The 17376-nt window shown below is 41.2% G+C and overlaps 1 protein-coding gene across 4 annotated transcripts in view; it reads left to right on the top strand.

The window, feature by feature from the left end:
• The first annotated feature begins 5377 nt into the window (after window positions 1–5377).
• SCAMP1 (secretory carrier membrane protein 1) overlaps window positions 5378–17376 on the top strand; it is a 126392-nt gene continuing 114393 nt past the window's right edge. The window contains exon 1 of one of the 4 annotated variants that reach the window (XM_027100757.1): window positions 5378–5578. In XM_027100757.1, coding sequence (XP_026956558.1) covers window positions 5522–5578 — 57 coding nt within the window. In that variant the 5' untranslated portion in view covers window positions 5378–5521. The remainder of the gene's footprint in view (window positions 5579–17376) is intronic. The other 3 variants (XM_027100755.1, XM_027100756.1, XM_027100758.1) reach the window with 3 other exon arrangements.

Raw genomic sequence — 17376 nt, 5'->3', positions numbered from 1 at the left:
ATCGAAGTTCCTGAGGCCACAAATGGCGGGAAGCCAACTGTGGCAGCTGCCCCACATGAACTGGGCAGATGAAGGCAGTTATGCAGTGGGGGTTGGGTGAGAGCTCTGGTTCTCAGACTCAGAGACTATGAATATGGTTATCCACAACCCAGTCACCATTTCTCCCTGGTCATCTGGTAGCTGGACACTGGCCAAGCATGAGTTACCATGTCATATGCTTAATGAACCAACAAGACTATGCTACTTCTTTAAAAAAAACCAACATGGCCTTCTCCATTTGGGCAATATAATAAAGCCTAACGTAGAATGCAAGGACAAACAACACAAACCCCCAGCTTTAGGCCTCTATTTCTCAACATAATTCTTAAAATAATAAAAAAAAAGGGAAGTTGCAGAACAGTTGTATAATAAGGTCCAACATACATAAAAGACGTGTGTAAGAGTGTAAAGGCGTTGAAAGGGGACTGGAAGGGAGCTGCCTGTTTGTTGACAGTGGTTACCTGCAGGGAGGCACTGGGAGCTGGGCGTGGGAGGGAATGGTAAAGGGGACTTTATGTTCTGTTCTGGATTATCTGAATCCTTTACATATGATTTATGTAACCAAATAAAAAGCACACAGTTAAAAAAAATTACTTTCAGATTCACTCACTTCTCTGAATTTCCATTTTCTCATTTGTAAAATGGAAATAATAATACTTACCTCCCAAAGGTATGTTGCATATGAGAAAATGTCTGTTGAGCCCCCAGCATCTCAGTGCCTGACATATACCAGGCATTCAAGAAATTTTAGCTGTCTCTACCCTCTCTTCTCATGAGGTAAGGAAGAGAATAGCCATTTTAAATAAATCTGATTTCTTTCTTAAAATTCTCAACATTAAAGTAAAGGGAGAACCTGAAAGCAATCTTTCTTTCCTTAAAGGCCTAATAATCAGACTTGGGGTATTTCTTTCAGGAGATCAGAAAATGGGCCACACCACCGTGAACGTACCCGATCTCTTCTGATCTTGGAAGCTAAGCACGGTCGGGCCTGGTTAGTACTTGGATGGGAGAAAGTGGGTTAGATTGCTCTGATTATTTCCTCACTTATAAGAGTCCCCCTGAAAATTTATGCCTAATTTTGCAATCTAAGCATTATAAACTGTCCTTACTTTGAAGACTTTTATGAAATTGCATAGACATTAGGTCATATCAAGTATGATTATATAATTGATGGTTCATGAAAAAAACAAAATCAGTTTTCTGAAAATGTACCTAGATAAAAATGAGTAGTCTTCTTTCTGTCTGTTCACACAAGAACAAATAGTATATCCAAAAAAGTCACAGGACTGTAATGCTTCTTTTACTATTTTACTACATTTATATGTTACTGTATATATTACTACATATTACTAATATTGCTATATTTATATATTTTACTATTACTATATAATTTACCACATATTATAGTATACATTATATACCATACAATTTACTATATAATTTATATATTTCACTATAATACTGTTTTGCTTTTTTTTTTTTGCGGTACGCGGGCCTCTCACTGTTGTGGCCTCTCCCGTTGCGGAGCACAGGCTCCGGACGCACAGGCTCAGCGGCCATGGCTTATGGGCCCAGCCACTCTGCGGCATGTGGGATCTTCCCGGACCGGGGCATGACCCGTGTGCCCTGCATCGGCAGGCGGACTCTCAACCACTGCGCCACCAGGGAAGCCCAGTGAAACTTTTGAGGTAAGAAATATAACTAACTTGACATTTTCTCAATACTCACCGGCTGTCAGTATAGAAAACATGGAATTCAGATTATAGCCCTTGCCCAAAGGATTCACAAATTAAATTTGTCAGACTGAGGGAGAAGCAGCATGATGGTGGGGTGAAGCATTCCTAAGGAGAAAAAGAAACAGAGTTAGGGAGGGGTGGGTCACTGGCACAGATTAACAGAATGTTCTAGCTGTTTAAAGGACCCGAGATACCATTTAGCCATGTTCTGGGCCTTTTAGGAAGTTTCTTGGGAACAGAGCCTCCCTTACAGCTTGTTCACTGCTTTACCCCCAACACCTAAAACAATGTTCACCACTTTGTAGGTGCTCAGTAAATACTTGTTGACTGACTAGTACGGAAACTCAGGTCAGAGAGGTGAACTGATATGATCAAGGTTACTCAGCTGGTTTATGGTAGAGCTGGATCTAGCAAGTAGTTTTGACTCTTCATTCTTTGCTCTATCAAACTTAGGAGGCAGCTCCTAAAAAATGAACTACTCCAACGAATGAAGCCTCCTGTATGCTTTCTCTCTACCTTGCACATAGCATTTCTTCTTCCTATATGAAATATTACCAACCAAATATATCAATTTAATGTCTGAAATGTGAGTTGGGAGACTCGAGTTCTGTTCCTAGTTCCTCCGTTCACTTCCTTTGTAACTGAGGCAAATGACTTAACCTGTTCAAACTCAGTTTCTTTTTTGGCTGTGAGAGGGGCTAAAGGTTCTTTCAATTCTCCTATCCTGTGATTCTAAATTTCATGAAAGGTTCTAATAAGCTCACCTGTGGACTGTATGTCTGAATATCCTTATATCAGTGTCCTTGAAGTGTGGTCATTGCATCACCTCTATCAGAATCAACTGGGGTCCTTTAACTATGCTGATTTGGTAATTGTTAAAAAGAATAAATTAGACACGTAGTTGTTGATTTGGAGGGATTTCCATTAAGCTATGCTTCCTAACACTTTCCACCTTTATAGTAATGGTACACATAAAAAGTGATAATATTTATGTGGTGTACTGGGGTAAGAAACTTTAGACTGTCTCTGCCAATTCCCCTCTCACTGAGAAACTGTGCCACTGAGTGAGAAAAACAAGTTGCAAAAAAAGAAAAATGATCCCCTTTTTGCAAGACAATACCAAAATTCTGTATGACTATGTATAAGCATGTCTGCATGCATATGTATTATATGTTTGTATATTATTATGTGAGTTACGTTATGTGCTTGTAGATATACAGTATTATAAGAATATTGAAAGGAACATACTGGGTTGTTAACATATGGGAGAGGAAGGAGGACAAAAAATAAAAAAAATTTTAAAAAGGCGAAAACACTAGTGTGTATGCTATGAACCCATTTATGCATTTATGTAAAGGAATATATTCATATATAAAGACATTTAAAATAGAATAAAAAATGCAGATCCATGGCCCCTACTGTAAAGCCAAATCTCAGGGACAGGAGATATGGAGAGGTGCATCATTAACAAATATTCCAAGTGGGGGCTTCCATGGTGGCACAGTGGTTGAGAATCTGCCTGCTAATGCAGAGGACACGGGTTCGAGCCCTGGTCTGGGAGGATCCCACATGCCACGGAGCAGCTAGGCCCGTGAGCCACAACTACTGAGCCTGCGCGTCTGGAGCCTGTGCTCCGCAACAAGAGAGGCTGCGATAGTAAGAGGCCTGCGCACCGCGATGAAGAGTGGCCCCCACTTGCCACAACTAGAGAAAGCCCTCGCACAGAAACGAAGACCCAACACAGCAAAAATAAATTAATTAATTCATAAACTCCTACCCACAACCTCTTCTTTAAAAAAAAAAAATTCCAAGTGATTCTGTAACAATGAAATCTGTAAATCTTTGCATTAAGTGCTAATATCATTAGCTGTAAACACAGTTTCGTTGGAAATTTCCATCCTGCAATGCAGGCTCAGCTGATCTTCATTGTCTTGGAACATAGTAGATGCATAATAAATAGCTGCTGATTATTTGAATCATTTGGAGGACAGGTGGAGGGAGTGAGGGCCAAAGTGGTGGGAGAAGTCGATCAGCTGGGCAAGGTCAAGCTCAGGAGCCATGAGGTAAAACACATAAGAACAATGGACTGGGCTCCCTTGGCATTTTCAAACATTCAACAGGATTTGTTAGGCACTATATACATGCAGGGCACTTTTCTCTATCTTATTTCATTTAATTCTAAAATAACCCTTTATAAACTCAGAGAGGTGACGTGGGTAGCACAAGTAGTATCAGAATTGGGATGTGAACTCCACGCATATTTTGAGCACTCAGCTATAAACTAGACTCCTGGCAGCTGCTGAGGATAGGAGGGCAAGCACAATAGACACTTTGCTCTTTTTCATGTCCACAATCTTGCAGCTTGGCCACGATCATTCCAGTCTGTTGTCGATTATTAGTTGACAGTCCTAGTCGGCTGCCTAGAAGCAGCTTCTTTGTCATATATCCCAACCTGGATCCTGCCAAAGAGAGATTACAGCAAATGTGCTTTTTTGTCTATCGTCACTAGCTAGTGTTTTCACAGTGGGGAGAAACTATTTCCCAGATGATTTTGAATAGTGCAAGAAGACCAAGAAGACTAACTCTAGTTCCTTCCAATTCTTAGGCACCTATCAAGGGAAAATAATTCTGGCTTTTTATAGCTTTATCTGCTAAGTGTTTTGCTGTTAGAGCAAAAGGACGGTGAGAGGTGGGGAAAGAGATGCCCCCTCATTAAGTTCAAGGGTGGGGCAACGAATGGTACAAATAAATACCACATACATACTCATTTTTCGGTAATCTCTGGTGTTGGGTAGTGGATAGGAAAAAATCAGAAGTGTATATTTTGCGCCTGAATGCTTGAAAGAAAACAAAAACGGCATCTTTTTGTCACCCACTAACATTAACTTAAGGGCCTTGATCTTTGGACCTGTGCCACCCCGCTATCATTTCTGGAGAAGTAGCCATTTTGCAGATTCTGGAGAACGGTACCAAGGGCCGGACCCTGGTACTGAATCTCTCTTTCCCAAACGTCTGCGGAGCCAGTCCGGATCGGTAGCACCACGGCTGGTCTCCGTGATTTAGCAGCAACATAGAGTCGGAAAAAACCGGAAGATGGGAGGCAGGGATTTCCAGGTGGAATCAGGGGTGTGCGAAATTCATTAGTGAGGACAAGGCCCCACCGGGCGTTATCTGTGGTTACAGGTGCGGAGCTTCTCTAGGTCTCCGCGCCTCTGAGCCCAGTTAAGCTGCCACTCCTTCCCCAGGTGTGCAGCCTGCGTCCCAAGCAGGCTTCCCAACCTGGGGAAGTGGTCTCAGTGTACGTCTTTCTTGCCAACAAAGTGCCACCTCTCCCGTAACTCATGCTTGGCCACACGGCGCCGATTTTAAATCGATAACACAACCAAGTCCAGCCGGACGCTCCGCTCATCCAAATGCGCTTAACACAGAACACCTCCGCGCTTCTTCCACTGTTCCCAGCTTCCTCCGCCCCTAGTTCCTCCTCGGTCGTACTTAAAGCCCGGAGTGCTGGAGTAGCGGCTCGGAGGAACGGGATGGCGAACTAGGAGCGGCGCCGGCGTCCGGCAGCCCGTCGCACCGGGCATGCTCAGTGGCACGGCCGGCTGGGTGGCCTCGCGAGCTGCACCCGGATCTGCTCGGCGGCGGCGGCGGCTGCGGCGGCGACGTGAGCGCGCAGGGGGGCGGCGGCCTCGCCTCCTCTCTGTCTCTCTCTGCGCCTGGGTCGGGTGGGTGACGCCGAGCGCGAGATGTCGGATTTTGATAGTAACCCGTTTGCAGACCCGGATCTCAACAACCCTTTCAAGGTGAGCGTCGTCCCCAGCATCTCCCGCCACCGTGACGCGTCGTTGTTTGTTTAAACCGACAAGTTCCTTCGCGCCCGCCACTCGGCCCCCTTCAGCCCCTTAAGACAGGGGCTCGGGGCCGCCGCACCCCTCGGTGGGGTCGCGCTCCGGCCCACGCGTCACTCGTTTTGGGGTCGGAGTGGAACCTACCGAGCTCCCCATACGGCCGGCCCTCCCCGCGTCCCCGACTGGAGAGGGTCGTGCCCTGGCTCGGGAGTGAGGGTTCCCGGGGCTTCGGGGTTCCCGGCCCGCCTCTCGGGAGCGGGGAGAGTGAGAACCTAGAGCAGGTGGAGTTGTCACCTTTCAGGTAAGTGTGGCTGGCCGGGCAGGGGCGGGGGCCGGGACACGGCGGAGGGGGGCTCACCCTCGGGAGGGGTTGTCATGGGGACCCGAGGCGGCGCTGAGAGGAGCTGCGTGGGTGATGGCAGAGATGTGGAGGAGAGGTGAGGGCACCGAGTACGCTGCAATTAAAAATAAAAGGTTTTTGTTTTTAATTTTTAAACTTGTGTTGCGCCCAGGTGCCACCAGCGGCGCTGCCACCCCTCCTCCCCACCATTTGCCTGAGGTTGAGGGTACTGATAACAAAGCGTAAGTTAAATATAAATAAACACACCTGGAAACAATAGTGCACGTGGACGATCATCTTCCTTCCTAACCGCTCTTAGTAAGGTAAACGACGGGATATTTTCCAGGCTCCTTGTGCGTCAGCTGTTCTCTGAACAGCTGAATGAGGATACCATTTCCCACATGAGCTTCTTTCTTTCTTGGAGTATACCTTTTGGATCCCAGCTTCGAGAGGGCTTGGCATAGAAACCGGCAAAGGAAGACGACTAAGGTGTTCATTATCTGCGCCTAACTTAATGCAACGTCTATATAAATACCTTAAAAAGTACCACTCCAGGTTTCTTAATGAGTGCTGCTGTTTAGCACGTGTAATTTGTTTCTGTTGCTCGAAGTTGGTTAATTTCTCCTGGTTAGGTACAATAGTAACTTTAATTTGTGGTCCTACAAGGGTCACTTCTGGCTTGTTGAATTTACATCTCTTCTTTTACTCCTGGTTTTATCTCTTATTAAGAATTATAGAAAAGGAAAAACATCCCTCTTCTGATTGTTTGCCTGTTAATTTCATGGAGGATTATCTTAACTAAATAATTCTGATTATTATTGACGGCTTGACTCACTGTAGAAATGTAGAATAGACTCAGTCAACTATTCCTTTGCCTCTAATAGCACTTAAGAAAATTCTCTACACCTGGCCTGAAACTTTTAGGTTTTAAAGATGATATGGTTATACTTTGAGTAGAATTTTTTCCCCCCAGAAGTTTAGTATTCCATCATCCCATGTTGTGGAAAATCGGATTATTCTTAAATCATAAACATTCTAAAGAGACATCTCATCACTTGCCAAACGGGTATTATTTTAGAATATTTTGAGGTATAACATTAAGAACCTGTTAGCTCTTCCTAGTTCAAATAATTCATTGATGCTGTTTATTCAGCATCTGACAGTTTGGCTGTTTTCTGTTCTGTCATTCCATTTCCTGGCGTAATTTATGTAGCTAGTTCTCTTGTTAGGGCGAGACATTGTCGGCTTCTTAGCCCAGACTGCTTTTTTGTGACAAGTAATGTTGCCATGACACTTTCCTCTTCTGCTGTACAGAAGGTTGCTGTAATAATTCTAAACCCAAAAGTAGCTTTAAATATTCATTGTGGCATAAAATTATAAACTTTTTTGTTCTTTATAAGTGGGTGCATTCAGAGGACAGTGATTATTTAGGTTCATAAAATGCCTCAAAGGATGGATAATTTAGGCCTAAAGAAGACTTGGTTGTACACGTTTCTGTTTATGATCTTTCCTTATTTTCGGTGACTGTCAGAGCATTGTGTATCTGACCTTTGATTTTTCTACTTAAATTCAGCTGTCCTTCCTCCTCTCAAAGTAAAGCTTTACATTTATAGCATATTCTTTCTTCTTTCTACTGTTGGTTTCCTTCTATGTAAATGTGATTCTTGAAATAGCATTTCTGGTCCTCTCTACTTACATATAAAAAGTTCTCAGGTGCATCTTTGTGTTACCTTATCATCATCTTTCTTCTCAAATCTGTTCTTATTTTCAATATTTGAAATATTTCAGTATTCAAAAATAAAGTTCATATTTTCAAAATATATATTTCACATTTGGCAACCATCCTAATTTCTTCTTAATTAAAAACTATTTGATTTCCGTTGCTAACTTGCCCATTGTCTTACATCGAGGCGTAGGTAGTGCAGAATTGGCATTGGAATTTAGGTCACCTGATTCCTAGTCAATTGCTGATGGCACTATATATTCTCTGTTTGCATTTCTTTCACCAAAATTCTTGTCCTGTGTTTGGAGCTTGGACTTGAGGCTCTCATGTAGTATTTAAAAGTTTTGGCTCAAGAGTTAAAACAAACAAACAAACAAAAAACCCAAAACTGCATTTAATCTTGGCTTTGTCACTGACCAGCTGTGAAACCTTGGAAAGTTACTTAGCCTCTCTATACCTTTAGTTTACTATTATGTAGAATAGAATAATATCAATAGTACCTTCTCCATAGGATTGTTAATAGGATTAGGTGAACATACATTTAGTGTGTTATCAGTGCTCAATGCATGGTGCCTTTAATTAGATAATAATAGGTAGTATTAATAGGAATTCAAGGAACTGTATTTAATTATAGTTGATGATACTATTCTTAGCTTATTAATTTGGTGAAGTTCATGTTACCTTTGAATCTTCTAGAGTGCTAATAGTAGCTGTTTGGAGGGTCATAGTTGAGGAATCAAGGCTAAAAATAATTAAGTGGTTTGCCCTAGGTCACCCTACTAAGAGTAGACCCAGGTTGTCTGAATCCTAGTGCTTTGTCACTTCACATGCTTCCTCCCTAATAAAAGAACTCTACATTAAAATTGAGCAACTGTCCATTTTATTTTGGCCTCAAACATTAATTCTACTCTATTGAAATAATCTATTTAAAATGGCGTACAATTCAGTGTTCTTATTTATCTTTTTAGTTGCAGTAATATCAGTGGTATCTTTAGTTGCAGTAATATCAGTGGTATCCTAACAGTTTAGTTGAAGTTGAAAACTTTGTCTTAAAAAGAGACCCATGGGCTTCCCTGGTGGTACAGTGGTTACGAATCCACCTGCCAATGCAGGGGACACGGGTTCAAGCCCTGGTCTGGGAAGATCCCACATGCCGCGGAGCAACGAAGCCTGTGCACCACAACTACTGAGCCTGTGCTTTAGAGCTCGCAAGCCACAACTACTGAAGCCCGCAGGCCTAGAGTCCATGCTCTGCAACAAGAGAAGCCACCGCAATGAGAAGTCCGCGCACTGCAATGAGTGGCCCCCGCTCGCTGCAACTAGAGAAAGCCTGCACGCAGCAACAAACACCCAATGCAGCCCCCCCCAAAAAAGACCCATAATTCAAGGATGTTACCCGTTTTGTTTTCATTTACAATAAAGTGGATGCCACTCTTCCCTTAGCCATTTAAAATTTTAAGACTGGAGATTGGATAGCAACAGGAAAGGATTTTTTCTTTATCTTTCAGCATTAATCTGGAACATAGCGGTAGTAACTTATGGTCTGTGGTATTTTATGTTCATGTGAACTGCATGAGTTCCCACTCTCTTTTCCTCAGGTTGATACTTTTAAAAAGAGTCCATTGAGCTGCTGATTATATTTCATCAAATTAAGATGCATCATTATTTTATTTACCTCTGTTTCAGTTATCTATTGCTGTGTAACAAATACATGCAAAATCCGCTGATATGGAGGCCGACTGCATTACACCAGTTTATATAAGGGACTTGAGCATCTGAGGATTTTGGTATCCAAGGGGGCTCCTGGAACCAATACCCTGCTTATAGCAAGGGACGATTGACTGTAATCCCAAAATGTAGTGGCTTGAAACAAAAATTACTTGCTCAGTATTTTGTTGTTTGAGCTACATTTAGCTGGACAGTTTGTTTTCAAATGTTATTGTCTAGAGTCACTCATGTGGCTTCAGTTATCCAGCAGCTTGACTAGAGTGGGATGGTTTAAGATGTCCTCGCTCAACTACCTGGCAGTTACCTGGGGCTGTCAGTGGGGGCAGCGATTGGTGCTCTTTCATGTGGCCTTTCCTAGGAATAGCCTGGGCTTTTTACGTGGTGGTAGTAGTGTTCCAAGAAGACGAGTGAAAGCCACAAGGCTTCTTGAGTCAGTTCGCTTCCGCTACATTCTTTTAGTCAAAACAAGCCACAAAACCAGCCCAGCTTCAGAAAAGGAGTGGGAGGATTAGACTTCACATCTTGATGAAAGGAACTCTGTCCCTCTTGATATAGACCTAGGAACTGAAAAGATAAACCCAGTGTAAAATGGTGAGACAGGTACAGGATAACCTCAATAGAACTCCCATCAAATGGAGGAGTGGGAGGCATGTAGCAGTCGCTGATACAAACAGCAGGTCTGAAATCCAGCCAGGCTCATTAGTCAGGGTCCCCTACTTTGGGGGCAATGAGAGTTCTTTGATTAGGGCCCAGTTCTACTACCTTGGAAGTCTTTTTCTAATCTTATTTTCTTCTGCTTTTGGCTCTACCCTCTGAGAAGTCCTTCTTTTCTGTAAATTACTCCAGTTTGTAACTGGAGTAGTATTTTTCAGTCTGCTTCCTTCCCATTGAAAATTGGGAGCCCAGAAACCTCTTTTCAATTTGAAATATCTGTTTCTTTTAGTCCAGGCTGGTACAACTCTCTTAACAATTTGTTAATCTTATATGGGTTCAAACTATCGCTTAAAACACATCTGTAATTCTTTCTGAGACGGTCTCTTTATTTAGGGTATAGTGTCAGGGTGCTGTGGATCAACGCTCTTTTTTTTGTTTTGTTTTTGTGGTAAGTGGGCCTCTCACTGTTGTGCCCTCTCCCGTTGCGGAGCACAGGCTCCGGACGCGCAGGCTCAGCGGCCATGGTTCACGGGCCCAACCGCTCCGCGGCATGTGGGATCTTCCCGGACCAGGGTACGAACCCGTGTCCCCTGCATCGGCAGGCGGACTCTCAACCACTGCGCCACCAGGGAAGCCCTGGATCTACGCTCTTAAGATATGTGAAAACCTTTTGTCTAGATTGAGTATCTCCTACGGCAGTGTAAGCTCCCAGGCAGGTACAATGGGAGGCTGCTAGTGTGGGCGGGGTACCTCTCACAAATGCTGAAAGACAAAACTAGTGTTTGAGCATGTTTTATTTTGGTCCTTGGCTTTTACAATAATTGTAAAAGAAATGATGGTGAGTGTGAAAATTTTGAATGTAAACTGTTCTTTTGCTGATGTTGCCCCCCCACCCCCCCGCAACCAGAAAGGTTTTTTGGAGTGCAGTTAATATTTACTAGTGTCGAATGCAGATCCAGGAAACTTACTGGATATTTTCTTAATATGAATCACAGTGTTATGTAGTTCCTGAAAATATATATTGGATTAATGAAGTTAGTGACCAGTTCTTAAAAATGAATCTACAGTATTCTGTTCTTGTCCATCCAGTGAATATTGTCTTCAGTTCCCAGTGCGTATTTGAAGACTGGTTTGAACAAGATAGGTTGTTCCCAAGAAGAAGACAGAATGACCATGGGTCTGGAATCAAGTCCTAGGAAAATTAAGTTTACTCAATGGGTTTAGTCTACAGAAGGCTAAAGGGAAGTTTGAGATATACAGATGCTTGAAGGGTTCTTAGTTGGTTGAATGAATAAATGTGTTCTTGCTTCAGGAAAAAAAGGCCAATTGGCAGAGTTTATATGAAAATAGATTTTGTCCTAACATAAAGATTTAAAAAGATTTATTAGAATAGCCTGATAATGCTCTTTTGGTATGGAGTTCCCCAGCACTTGAAGGAATTCAAACAGAATTTCAATGACCTATCACAGATGCTAAGGCAGAGATTTGTGTCTCAAGTTCTTTTTCTACTTTAAAAGTCTCTAATTGTTACATTTTTGTACCCTTATGGACCATTTTGTGAATGCGTAAATTCTGTCATGTTTTAATCTACTGGATATTGGAATTGAGTCTGATCATCTCAAGAGAAGAGGGTTTATGTTCTAGGATGCTATGCTCTGAGCCCCAGCATCTACTGAGGGAGCAGCCTGAAGTGATTACTTACACATAGGTGATCATGTCCTTTACTGTGTGATACTTGCCATGCTGGTCTTAGCTGACTGATCTTATCAAGCAGAAGCCAGTCTTTGAGCTGATCAGGAGCAGATAAGATCGCTTGGTCCAAAAACTTTGCCCCAACGAGAACAGTGATAGTTAACTGAGCTATCTTTCTCAGGAGCTATCTTTCTCTGTGAGAGCACAGAGAAAAAGTCAGGTAGTTGTAGCGGGAATAACCACGGAAAGACATGAGGAAAGAGCCAAATTATCTATCATGCAAATCATGAAGCACTAGAGTAGGAATTGTCTGACCAGGGCTTCTGGTCATTTTATAGAATTCCAGTCCCTTATTCGAGCTGCTCTTGCACTACAAGAGATATTGCCATGTTTTGAAGAATTCCAGCCTCTGTGAAACCTGGCATCCTTCTTTCTGTGTGCAGTCTGTTTCTTTCAACCAGAATTGCCTAAAGGTAAATGCAAAGCAATATCTTCTTGCCCAAATAGTGATAGAATCAAACCTGTAGGGACTTCCCTGGTGGCGCAGTGGTTAAGAATCTGCCTGCCAATGCTGGGGATATAGGTTCGATCTGTGGTCGGGGAAGATCCCACATGCCGTGAAGCAACTATGTCCATGCACCACAACTACTGAGCCTGCGCTCTAGAGCCCACGAGCCACAACTGCTGAAGCCCGCGCACCTAGAGCCCGTGCTCCACAACAAGAGAAGCCACCGCACTGAGAAGCCTGTGCAACAAAGAGAAAGCTGTGCGCAGCAATGAAGACCCAATGCAGTCCCAAAAAAAAAAAAAAAAAGAATCAAACCTGTATTTAGGGACTTCCCTGGTTGTGCAGTGGTTAAGAATCTACCTGCCAATGCAGAGGACATGAGTTTGAGCCCTGGTCCGGGAAGATCCCACATACCACAGTGCAACTAAGTCCGGGCACCACAACTCCTGACCCTGTGCTCTAGAGCCTGCGAGCCACAACTACTGAGTCCACGTGCTACAACTACTGAAGTCTGCGTGCCTAGAGCCTGTGCTCCACATCAAAGACAAGCCGCCATGAGAAGCCTGTGCACCACAACGAAGACCCAATGCAGCCAAAAATAAATAAATTTATGAAAAAAGAAAAAGACCTGTATTTAGACCGAATACAGTTAAAAATGATAGAAGAGGTCTACATGATATAATTAAAGTTGTACTTAGTTTTTGGTGGTAATGAAAGTCCAAACGCTATGGGATGTTTTTAAGTCACAAGAAGGAAATTTCCCAACTTTTAATATGTATGGGCATAAAAGATGATGTGGAGGTTGGTTGGATTTGACTTTGTACCAAGTGTCTTCCCTGTGCAAGAAATGCCACAAGAAATCCTTGTAAGTGTGTATGCAGATAGCAATCTCAATAATCTCCTCCCTGGCGTTTGGCATGGGGTGCTTATGAGAATTAGTAATGCTAGTTCATCAGTTGATGGACATTTGGGTTGTTTCCACCTTTTGACTGTTATGAATAATGGTGCTATAAACATCTGTATACAAGTTTTTGTTTGAACACTTGTTTTAATTTCTGTTGGGTATATACCTAGGAGTAGCATCTCTGGGTCTTCTGGTAACAATGTTGAATCATTTGAGGAACTGCCAGACAGTTTTCCAAAGTGGCTGCACCATTTTATATTCCTGCCAGCAGTGTATGAGGGTTCCGCATTCTCTACATCCTAGTCAACATTTGTTGTTACTGTTAATAATTGTAGCCATCCTAGTGAGTGTGAAGTATCTAATTTTGGTTTTGATTTGTATTCCCCTGATGACTGTATGATGTTGAACATATTTTATGTGCTTATTGGCCATTGGTATGTCATCTTTGGAGAAATGTCTATTCAGATCCTTTGCCCATTTTAAAATTGGGTTATTTGTCTTTTTAGTATTGAGTTATAAATGATTTTTAAAAACATATTTTGGATATAAGTCCTTTATCCAGATATACGATTTACAAATATTTGCTCCCATTTTGTCGATTACTTTTTTATTTTCTTGTTAATGTCCTTTGAAGCACAAAAGTTCTACATTCTGATTAAGGTCAAATTACCTATATTAGTGGCTTTTGTTTTGATATTATATCCAAGAATCCTTTGCCAAACCTGAGGTAATGAACATTTATCCCTGTGTTTTCTTCCAAGAGCTTTATAGTTTTAGCTCTTAATTTTAGCTTTATGATTCATTTTGAGTTAATTTTTGTATAGGGTGTGAAGTAAGGTCGAACTTCATTCTTTTGAATGTGGATATCCAGTTGTTCCAACACCATTTGTTGAACAGACTGTTCTTTCTCCTTTGAATGGTCTTGGCACCCTCGTTGAAAAATCTCTATTCTTAATTTGTGTTCTTGCAAAAGAAATGAAATATTTTAGTTTAAAAAGCTTTTTATATTTCATGCAAAATGGCTCCCAAGTACCTGCTGAAGTCCCTAGAGTATATATGTTAGCTCTCCCAGCTTCCCAAATTGCCAGAGCTAGTGTTGCAACTCCTTCTAATCTCTGCTTGTTTCAAAACTTAAAAAAAAAAAAAGTGTAATAGTGGGTTTTATACTTGTTTTTAGAATGTAATTCTAAATACATCAATATTACCAACTTGATACTTTTCCTTTTCTTTAAAAGAGACACTTCCATTTATTTTACAGAGTACAGATGAATTAGTGAATTTTTTTTTGCATGTCAGCAGAACTGTTGGAACCTCTTAAAAGAATGAAGCAAATAAGTGTATATTATAAAGTGTAGTGCATTTTGAGTATTGGTGAGCTCAAACTAGGAATAAAGGATTTGTGATAGGTATGCATTATAATTCTAAATTGATTGTTAATAGAAGAAAAATAAATCAGACATTTGAATGCAAGTGATTTAGTATATGTAGCTAGTAAAGATTTTTTCTTATCAAACACAGCCAAAACAATGCATATCATAGAAAAAACAATATGTACACAACAAATACTGGATGTTTCCACTTTGTTCAAGAGAAATAAGCAAAGGCAGAGTTGTATATATGCTACTGGCAGTCATTTTATCTGTGGGAACCCTCCAATGGTGGTTAGAATTCTCATATAGTGATGAGGAATATATGTGGAAGGTGGTAGGTGATAGGAAAAATGCATCAAGAATATGGGCCAGTCACGGCAGGGGCTGGTGTACTAGTGTAATTTTACTACCATTTAGCAATTTTCCCGAAGCTGTTGATGCTTCTTTTGGTTGATTTAGCCAGTCTTGTGGTTTTATTTATGGCCTAGCATACCTAATTTTTGGCATCTCAAATAGTCATAAATTTTAGTGAATTGCTTACAAGTAAGTGGCATATTATAAAAATGTAAATTAATGTATTCCCTAAGCTTCAAAGAAGTGTTACATGCTTTTTCTACTTGATTAAAAAAAATTTTATGGAAATGTTTATATTTGAATCTCAGGGGGAACTTAACCACCATTTAGAGTTGAGTCCATAAGAAAATATTCTGTGAGCTATATATATTGCAGACAAACATTTCTGTGTTCTTAGCCTGGTGCTGGGGGCTTAGAGGAAGAAGTTAATGAAGTTTACAGAGGTGGCCCAGGGGAGTTGGTAAAAGGGTGGCTTTGGAACCAGGCAGCCTAGATTTGCTTGTTCGCCTCCTAGCTAGGTGACCTTAGGCAAATTGCTTAATTTTTCTGCCTTCAGTATTTATTTTTTTATTGTTTTACATTTCTTATAGTTCCAGAAGTTTAGCTTTTGGATTAAGACAAAGATGGGAAGCTCTTAATATAACAGATAAAGGAAATAAATTATGGTGCAAGATTATCTTTGGTTGCAACATGTGATTATTTATTCTTCTCGTTTATTTTATCCCTAAATTGCCTATGTTTCCTAAGGCAGACTCTAATTTTTATTAACTTTTAAACTTTTGGTATTAACAAATAGCAACAAAAACAAAACATAGAAATTACTGGTTGTCTTACAAAGTGTGGGGATTTTAGAAGCTATTATATATCACAACTTGAACTGAGGGTAATAATAATGAGAGCTCATTTTATTTTTATGACAAATCACCTTGTGATGTAAACTTTGTTTAAATGTTGGAAAGTTGTACACTTGGTTGTTTAATGTTGATGGTTTTTGAAAAGGATATCTAGTGTTCTTTTTATTATATTTGAGTCTAATATTTTTTAAAGTTGTGATTATGATTGCTTTTTGACATCATGGGAAGCTAGCAGGAGATGAATCCCTGGTGTCACAGTTGGAACTCTGAACATTTTCTCCCCATGGATATATTGTTGTAGATTTGGATTTGGTGGTATGATTTTAATTACTGGTCTGAAGAGCTTAACCACTAAGTTAACAAGAGTAGGTCATTTAGCCAGAAATCATTTCATAAGAAAATGTTTTGGGGCTTCCCTGGTGGTGCAGTGGTTAAGAATCTGCCGTCAGTGCAGGGGACACAGGTTCGGGCCTTGGTCCGGGAAGATCCCACATGCCGTGGAGCAACTAAGCCCGTGTGCCACAACTACTGAGCCTGTGCTCCGGAGCCCACAAGCCACAACTACTGAAGCCCACGCCTAGAGCTCATGCAACAAGAGAAGCCACTGCAGTGAGAAGCCTGCGCACTGTGATGAAGAGTAGCCCCCGCTCTCTGCAACTAGAGAAAGCCCGTGCACAGCAATGAAGACACAACACAGCCAAAAATAAATAAATAGATAAGTAAATGTTCTGTAAAACATATATTTAATCTGAGATGGAAAAACTACATTTAAAAGTTGACTGCCGCAGCTCATGCAGCTCAATATCAAAAAAACAACCCAGTCCAAAAATGGGCAGAAGACTTAAATAGACATTTCTCCAAAATGTATTGTATTGCCAACAAACACATGAAAGGATGCTCAGCATCACTAATCGTTAGAGAAATGCAAATCAAAACTACAATGAGGTATCACCTCACACCAGTCAGAATGGCTATCATCAAAAAATCTACAAACAATAAATGCTGGAGAGGTTGTAGAGAAAAGGGAACCCTTTGCACAGCTGGTGGGAATGTAAATTGATACAACCACTATGGAGAACAGTATGGAGGTTCCTTAAAAAACTAAAAATAGAACTACCATATGACCCAGCAATCTCACTACTGGGCATATACCCTGAGAAAACCATAATTCAAAAAGAGTCATGTACTACAGTGTTCATTGCAGCTCTATTTACAGTAGCCAGGAGATGGAAGCAAGCTAAGTGTCCATCAACAGATGAATGGATAAAGAAGATGTGGCACATATATACAATGGAATATTACTCAGCTATAAAAAGAAATGAAATTGAGTTATTTGTAGTGAGGTGGATGAACCTAGAGTCTGTCATACAGAGTGAAGTAAGTCAGAAAGAGAAAAATACTGTATGCTAACGCATATATATGGAATCTAAAAAAAAAAAAAAGGTTCTGAAGAACCTAGGGGCAGGACAGGAATAAAGATGCAGATGTAGAGAATGGACTTGAGGAAACGGGGAAGGGGAAGGGGAAGCTGAGACGAAGTGAGAGAGTGGTACGGACATATATACACTACCAAATGTAAAGTAGCTAGGTAGTGGGAAGCCCCACATAGCACAGGGAGATCAGCTC

The sequence above is a fragment of the Aethalodelphis obliquidens genome, unplaced genomic scaffold, assembly GCF_003676395.1.
Source record: "Aethalodelphis obliquidens isolate GAN/ISIS:26980383/991018 unplaced genomic scaffold, ASM367639v1 scaffold4, whole genome shotgun sequence".
Taxonomy (NCBI): domain Eukaryota; kingdom Metazoa; phylum Chordata; class Mammalia; order Artiodactyla; family Delphinidae; genus Aethalodelphis; species Aethalodelphis obliquidens.
Note: the sequence above shows the minus strand (reverse complement) of the source record. Positions and strands in the feature narration are given on the sequence as shown.